The 7,621-nt window shown below is 56.6% G+C and overlaps 3 protein-coding genes across 3 annotated transcripts; 1 reads left to right on the top strand and 2 right to left on the bottom strand.

Moving 5' to 3' along the window:
• Positions 1-922: 922 nt before the first annotated feature.
• On the bottom strand, positions 923-2,404 carry GUITHDRAFT_143372 (hypothetical protein; the record flags this gene model as incomplete). The annotated part of the gene is made up of 9 exons (XM_005826514.1): positions 923-990; positions 1,043-1,103; positions 1,160-1,222; positions 1,274-1,343; positions 1,392-1,513; positions 1,564-1,606; positions 1,657-1,997; positions 2,055-2,097; positions 2,148-2,404. The coding sequence occupies 9 exons, from the start codon at positions 2,402-2,404 to the stop codon at positions 923-925; spliced, it is 1,068 nt and encodes a 355-aa protein (XP_005826571.1).
• Positions 2,405-3,101: 697 nt separating this feature from the next.
• On the bottom strand, positions 3,102-3,938 carry GUITHDRAFT_114316 (hypothetical protein; the record flags this gene model as incomplete). The annotated part of the gene is made up of 1 exon (XM_005826513.1): positions 3,102-3,938. The coding sequence occupies one exon, from the start codon at positions 3,936-3,938 to the stop codon at positions 3,102-3,104; it is 837 nt and encodes a 278-aa protein (XP_005826570.1).
• Positions 3,939-5,785: 1,847 nt separating this feature from the next.
• On the top strand, positions 5,786-7,079 carry GUITHDRAFT_143371 (hypothetical protein; the record flags this gene model as incomplete). The annotated part of the gene is made up of 2 exons (XM_005826512.1): positions 5,786-6,295; positions 6,846-7,079. 2 exons carry the CDS (start codon positions 5,786-5,788, stop codon positions 7,077-7,079), a joined length of 744 nt encoding a protein of 247 aa, XP_005826569.1.
• Between the last annotated feature and the right edge of the window lie 542 nt (positions 7,080-7,621).

Genomic DNA, 7,621 nt, shown 5'->3' with positions numbered 1-7,621 from the left:
CCTCCCTCCCTTCCCTCCCTCCCTCCCTCCCTCCCTCCCTCCCTCCCTCCCTCCCTCCCTCCCTCCCTCCCTCCCTCCCTCCCTCCCTCCCTCCCTCCCTCCCTCCCCTCCCTCCCTCCCTCCCTCCCTGCCTGAAGTATCTCCTTGCTGTGTGCCGATTGGACAAGCGTGAGAGCAGTGAAACTCGATTCCTTTTCTGTTGACGCTAGAAAGTGAAGTTGAAAGCCCTGCTGATTGAGCTGCAACAAACGAGCTTGCAACCCAGCTGCTCTGTTGTCATCACGAGCCTCTCCTCGTCGTCTTCGTCGTTTCCGTCCTCCTCCTTCCAGTCCTGCTCTTCATTCCCTCCTGCTCCAGCTCCAGCTCCTGCTCCAGCTCCAGCTCCTGCTCCTGCTCCTGCTCCTGCTCGTATCGTCATCTCCTGACCAGCAGCAACCTCTCCTGGAACACTGACGATGAGTACTAGCAAGACGGAAAGGAATTTCATCCGCAGTGCAAACTCAAGGATCATGGGCCCAGCCTCCTCGCCTGCTGCTGCAACAACATCTGAAGGCTCTAACCCGAGCACAAGGAAAGCGCATGTTGAGAATCATGGCAGCAGGAGGCAGCAGATGAAACTGATGGAGAGGGTTTTGCGATGGAGTTTGGCGAGGAGGAGGAAGGCAGAGATCTTCAAGGTCTGGGTACTGTACCACTTGTGTGCTTGCCAGCGACGTCAGGACTTTGACGACATCAAGACTAGAATCCAAGAGATCTCAATCTCAGCGACTGGTACAAGAGAGTGAACCCTGACTGAGTCTTCTCTGACGCCTCAGGAATATTTGATCGGGAAGAACTGAGATTGCAACTTGCTGATCTTTGAACAGAATGTGAGACTAGAGGCAACCCGTCCAAACAAAGTTTATGAGTACATTACATCCGCCTATTGCTGATTGTTGATTCCAAACATATCACGGTTGCCCCCAGGAACCACCAGGGGAGGGTCGAAACCTGTCGGGCCCTTCAGAAAGATGCCGACACGTCGGACGAAACGCTCTCTTACCCTCATCGTATCCTGTTGGATCCATCGAATCGATGGGGAGGGAGTTGTCCAAGAACAGCATCTTTAAACCGAGAGGTGTCACTTGTACCAGCAATCAAAGGGAGCAAAAGAAATCACCTGCTGTCTTGCCTTGAGATTGACTGGGTGCTGGCCGCGGAGGCATTCTGAGAAGCAAGACATCTGCAAGTTGGCACGTCAGCATGCTCACCATTCTCACGAAGCTCGAACAACCTGGCAGAGCAGTTGTGCTGGTCCATAACATTCTTCAAAGGACGGCGGCTTTGCCATCTGCAGCGCCTCCCTGTTCATGTGTGAGCAGAGCAAGGGGGGAGGATGGCGAGCTAGTAACCTTCTGACGTCTTCACATGCATCATGCTCGTCCGACTCTGGCTCTTCCTCGCTGGACTGTTCTTCTCCCCCCTCTCCCTCGCCTCCGCCCTCCGAAGCTCCGTAATATTGATCATAGATACCCTGCGAAAGATTCAGGGCATCGCCCCGAAGACCCTCTTGTCCGGCCTTACCTGGAGCTTGCCGTCGTACCAACTTTGAAAAGGTGTCTTAGCACTGTCAAAGCTCATCATGGGCTCGTTGGTATCATCGTTATCACTTCATACCTCTCATCCTGGGCGGGTTCTTGAGGCTCCGCAGCCTCCTCCCCCCCGCTCTCCCCGCCCTCTTCGCTACCACCCTCCTCGCTCTCCTCGCTGGCTTCGCTCCCATACAACCCTTGGGAAGCCATCCAGTCCTTCATTGACATGCAGTCTTGATCTGCTGGCCATTTCGACCGCTCTCCCGGTGCCGGCCTGACACAAAAGACTTGCTCCTCCCCTTCTCCCTCTCCTTCAGCCCCCTCCTGATTTTCGGATGCCTCAGCATTCTCGGCCTCCTCATGGGGTGGCATGGCTCTCTCATGAGCGCACTTGAGGATAGACTTGTCCACCCACTTCTGCTGCAGCTGCAGGTACAGACAGTGACATCAGATCACAAACACATTCAATGCGAGGACACTTACCTTTCCGTTGCGCTTCACCCACACCAGGGTCATCCCAGTATGCCTGATGACAGCACGTCAGGACTAGAAGATAGATCACAGCCGATGACTTACGGAGGACAGGCGTTTGGCTGGCCGTTTCCTCCCGTTCCCTTCTGCTCCTGGATCGAAGGATGGCAGGCATGCTCAGCATGACGGCATCGCAGGCAGCTCAGCCAGTCGCCCCCAGCCTTCACATCCTGGTACTTGTCTTGGTACACGATCAGCTCCGAACTTCTTCCTCCGCTCATCATTGTCACTGTGACCATGACGACAAACGCTGCCGCCGCCAGCGCCGCCGCCGCCACACCTTGGGCCATGCCCCTTCGCATTGCGCCAGCGCCCACCCCAACCACCCTAACCTCGAAAAATTCAAAAGAGGGTAGGGGTCCTTTCGTCTCCGAGCCGGGGCCCGGGCGCAGGGAGGGCCCGGGCCCCGGCCAGGCCCGGGCCGCCCGGCCCGGGCCCAGGCGGGCCTCGATTCGCTGCAGCCAGTCACCCACTAGCCCTTTACTCAAACTTCGGGAGGAGGCTTGAACCTGACTTACTTAACCTGACACTGTCGCACTTTCTTCCCGGGGCCTTATGCGGCACTGCGGCAGGGCAAGGCTACGTTTGCGCGCGGCTTTCGCACCGTGGCGCACGCGGCAGCGGCATTGGTCTCGCCGTCCTCCTCGCAGGAGCCTTGCGCTACTGCTCTTTGTCCTGATCCTTGTTCCCCTGCTTGTCGTGCATGCCGTCGCTTGCGTGGCCCGTTGGAGTATCGGATTTCGCTGCCTCCTTGGTTTCCAGGCTAGTATTTTATTGAGGCGGGTTAGAGTTCCCACCACCGGCCTTCAACGTTGACAGCAGCACAGCTCCTGTGGAGCCGCAGCAGGGGCCCGGTGGAGGTTGGAGGGGGTCAGGGCAAGACTTGAACTCTCCGATGGAGATCGTCACAACAGCTTATAACTGGTCCGGGCGAGTATGCATCTATTACGCAACTAAAGATAAAAAAATCACCTCCCTTGTACCCTGCATCTTCCTTTCTCAATCCTTCATCAAGCCCTCGAAGTACTTCTGTGCATGCGACCGCACCTGCGACGCTGTCTTCGTTCCGATCGCCCTCGAGATGAAGTAGGCGACTCCTCTCCCCAGCCCTACCCGCACGCGCCCGTCCTGAGCGACCCTCGTCTCAGCGTCAGGGCAGTAGTCTCTGAGCGCGACGAGGAAGCGCTGATGCTCGTCCTCCGTCCAGCCCCGAGAGGTCCCCGAGGTGTCAGTGGAGGAGTTAGTAGGAGGAGAGCTCGTGGGAGTTGGGTTGCAGCTCGCAGGCATCGCAAGGCTCATGGAGTGAAGGTTCCCAGCTTGCTGCCTCATCATGTGACTTGCTGGACCAGAACTATAGACTTCACTTGAGCAAGCCCACCCATCCTGATATTGAGTTGTTTGTACGGCAGGGATATGTGGAGAAGTGCTCGGATCATTCATCATGGCAGCAAACTGCTGAGAAGCTTGAATCTGATGTCTTGACGTCGACGTCAATGTCGACGTCGACGTCGACGTGGACATTGACATAGACGTAGATGTTGAAGCTGATGCTGACACTGACGCTGGCGTTGACGTTGTTGTGGACCTCGACCTCGACCTCGACTTCGATTTAGACTTGGGCGGAAAATGAAATATAGCTTCTATCGCGTCCTCCAGCGGGACAGAGTCATCGGCGGTCCATGGAGTAGTTTCATGTAGATCATGTTGTGATAATCTCGTCTGTACTTGATCTGAAGTCTGTTCAGCACCTGCGCGATGCGGAGAATGCGAGCTCGCCCGTCCATCCTTGAGTGTTGGTGTCTGGTCCAGTTGATCTCGAGACTGATCTCTATACATGCTGATCAGCTGTTCATCTTCTTGAGCATCAAGGATAGTTCACAGGTGCATCATGCTTCGACCACCACAGGGTGGCCGTGCATGTCGTGCTAGCCGCGGCCCTCTCTTCCTCCCTCTCGACGAGCGCTCCCTTATAAATTTGCTTGCACCCCCCCTGACAGACAGGTGCAGCAGAGATTTTTAACAAGTCTTAAGGCTGTAGTAAACAATATCTTGCTTCAAATTTTTACAAGTATTTTACTAAGTCTGCTCACGAGACAGTCATGATCGGATCCGTTTTGCAGGACCGTGACGTCGCCCTCAGAGACTCTTTACTCAAGGTTAAGTTAAAATATGTACGAGGAAAAGGTGAAATTGTCACGATCGTGTCACAGTCTCTTGGGCTGGGGAGAGTCGCCTACCATCATATTTTGCTCTATTGCTTGTATTGCCAAGTGTTAGTCGTCTGTTACAGCGAGAATGAAGAAGTTCGTTACACGCTTGGAACAAGACTTGGCATGTTTGTTCCTGGTTGAATGTTTGTTTTCGATCTCTTATCACCACGGGGAGCAGTTGCACATTATGCCAGTACGAGGTTAACAAATGCATGGACGTTGTCATGTGTGCTCCAGGCAACGTGTGGGGCTCATCACCGTGCGGGCTCATCAGCGCAGGGTATAAATTGCTTGATTTCGAGCTTTTGGATATAACGGGAAAGCGGGTTGGAACCCTTGAGATACATGACGATGCTTGCGGAAGCGGCAGAAGCAGACACATTGAAGAGGCTGTTCTCAGTGTGTGAGAATCGCCATCCGTTGCTGCGGGGGCAGCTCTACGAGCATGTATTTTGCAAGAGCGTGTAGTAGGGGCACAGGAGCTCGTGCAATTGGAGGGATGCGCAGGGAAAACTGTCCCCAATTCGTCCCCGATGGTATCATGCTTCACAGGATCTCTGGACCCGCGAGAAGGCTGGTGATTGCTCAATCAAGCCTTATTCCTTATAGCATGCTTCTTTCATTCGTATCATACATATCACCATATCCCTGATCTTTCTTGCTCTAGACCTATCCTATCATACGCCAACACCGATCCTCTCTCTCGCTCTTCCCTAATCCAGTACTTGCATGTTCCCAGTCCCCACTGGATATATGACCGACCTTGACATCTACCCCCATCGCCTCTCCTCCGACGCTCTCCGCACCTTGAACGTCTCTCCAAACTCCGCCCTCAAGAGCTTCCGCTTGTCGAAACTCCCCTGCCGGTGGGGCATGGGAGGGGATGGGAGGGACGGCTGGACAGACGTAGGGGGAGGGAGGTCGTCGGCGAGCAGGTCGAGCAGAGGAGCAGCGACGAGCAGGAGCAGGGCAGTGAGGCTGGAGAAGGTCCTCCTGATGAGCAAGACGACGGCAGGAGCGAGAGCAGGGAGGGAGAGAAGGAGCATGGGGAAGGGAGTGCGAAACCGGGCAGGCGGATGACAGCAAGAAACCTGGTGATAGAAGAGAACGGTGGATCAGGGGCAGTAGGCCTAGTCTGAGAATTCTAAAAATGGTAGAGTGAGAAAGGTGCATGCTTTATAATGTATTTTAACAACGAGATAGGGATATGCGTTATGGATATCAGTGCTGGTCTCAAACCACATCGCTACCGCCCCGCTGACATCAGCACCCTCGTGACCTTGATCCCCGCACGTCGTGGGAGTAAACTCGGAGCAAGGCGCTAGCTAGCTAGAGATAGAGGAGCCGGAGGACGATCGTTTCAGGCTTACCGGATATCAAGAAGCCTCGCTAAGCTCCCTCGTCCTCCTCCTCCCAGCCTCTCTCCAGCCGCCTCCCCTCCTCCCTCCTCCTGTCTTGTCTCCCCGTCTCCGCATGGACCCTCCCCACGACCCTGCCTCCCTACCCTACCAGTGGACCTCCCAGGACCCCGTGGCTCTAGAGGACGCCATCGACGCGATCTTCAGGCTTCCTGCTACGGCACATGCCAGCTGTCGCCACCGGCCCGTCAAGCTCGAGCTGCATCCTACGGCCCGCCCAGATGCCTCTTCTCGCCTCCTGCCCTCGTCGCAGATGGCAGCAGCCCGGCAGTCCCCGAAGGCTCACGCAAGCCCGACGGCGAGGACGTGCTGGCAACCCGTTGCAAGCATAGCAGAGCTGCATGCGGGCTTGCCTCAAGGCTCGTCCGCGTCCTCCTCTTGGTCCTCTTCCTCAACGTCGCCGCGTCTTCTTGCCTCCTCGTCGCTATCCTTCTCTACTCCTCCTTCCCTCGGAGCCAGAGGGTCAGGAGGCTGGACGGAGGACGAGCATCAGCGCTTCCTCGTCGCGCTCAGAGACTACTGCCCTGACGCTGAGACGAGGGCTGCTCAGGACGGGCGCGTGCGGGTAGGGCTGGGCAAGAACGCCGCCTACTTCATCTCGAGGGCGATCGGGACGAGGACGGCGTCGCAGGTGCGGTCGCATGCACAGAAGTACTTCGAGGGCCAGAGAGGAGGTGAGGAGACAGGGCTTGGATGTAGAGCACCATCGGTGTATCAAGGGGGGGGGGGGCGAGACAGACAAGAGGAAGGGCAGGAGCTGGATGAACTCCTGCTCGGCGACGTCCGCATGCTCATCAGGAGGACCTTCTCCAGCCTCACTGCCCTGCTCCTGCTCGTCGCTGCTCCTCTGCTCGACCTGCTCGCCGACGACCTCCCTCCCCCTACGTCTGTCCAGCCGTCCCTCCCCTCCCATGCTCCCCCCCCCTCGGGCACGAGGGGTGTTTCGACAAGTGGAAGCTCTTGAGGGCGGAGTTTGGCGAGATGTTCAAGGTGCGGAGAGCATCGGAGGAGAGGCGATGGGGGTAGGGCAGGAGCTGTGTGGAAGGGAGTACTGGATCCCCAAGAGAAAGGGAGGAAAACTGTTGGGGTGTCGCAGTATGATAGGATAGGTCTAGAAAGACGTTGGTGATGGCGATATGTATGATATGAATAATGAAGTGATCAAGAAGGATCAGCTTGAAGCTCGTCACTACTTCGGACCCACTGATCAGCGAGGACCGCAAGCTACAGTCGTGGTGTCTGACCGTGCTGCCCCAGTGCTGTACCGCCATGGCATGCCATGGTGCCGAGATCCTGACTTCCGGGGCCTCACCGTGTCGCGGAGTCTGCGGAGCTCTCAGCTCCCATGACGCAGGACTCTGTTCCTCGTTGCCCTCAGGAGGCCACTGCCTGACGCCTGAGACAAGGGTCGCTCAGGAGGAATGCGGGTCGGGGTGGGGCGAGGAGTCCAGCATCATACATGCTCAAAGGCTCTATTCTTTGTATTTTCAAGTATTGCTCGCAATGGAAGAAGTCATCTATCACAACGGGAATGAAGAAGGCAGGATGCCAGCGACACGCTCAAGGTGCGGAGGGCGTCGTAGGAGTGAGGATGGGAGGAGGCGCTGGGCAGACTAGAAGCGCAGGTGAAGGGTGTCCGGGTGGGCTGCAGACACAAGCAGACAAGCAAGCCGAGCTTGTCAGATGCGCTGCAAGGCATGAGAGCGTTGGTGTGGCGTGCGGGCTCTAAGAGGGTGTCGGATGCCGAGGATGGGGAGGACGAGCCTCCGCAAGTACGGGCGAGGACAAAGGAGGGAAGAGCGTCTGCGGTGGGGAGGGCCTCCTAGTCAAGGAAGGCGAGGAAGAACCTAGCCAGCAGGTCATGATACAAGAGGAAAGAACGTTGCTGCAT

This window comes from Guillardia theta (genome assembly GCF_000315625.1).
Source record: "Guillardia theta CCMP2712 unplaced genomic scaffold GUITHscaffold_74, whole genome shotgun sequence".
Classification (NCBI taxonomy): domain Eukaryota; class Cryptophyceae; order Pyrenomonadales; family Geminigeraceae; genus Guillardia; species Guillardia theta.
The sequence above is the reverse complement of the archived record's forward strand: the minus strand, read 5'-3'. Positions and strand labels throughout refer to the sequence as shown.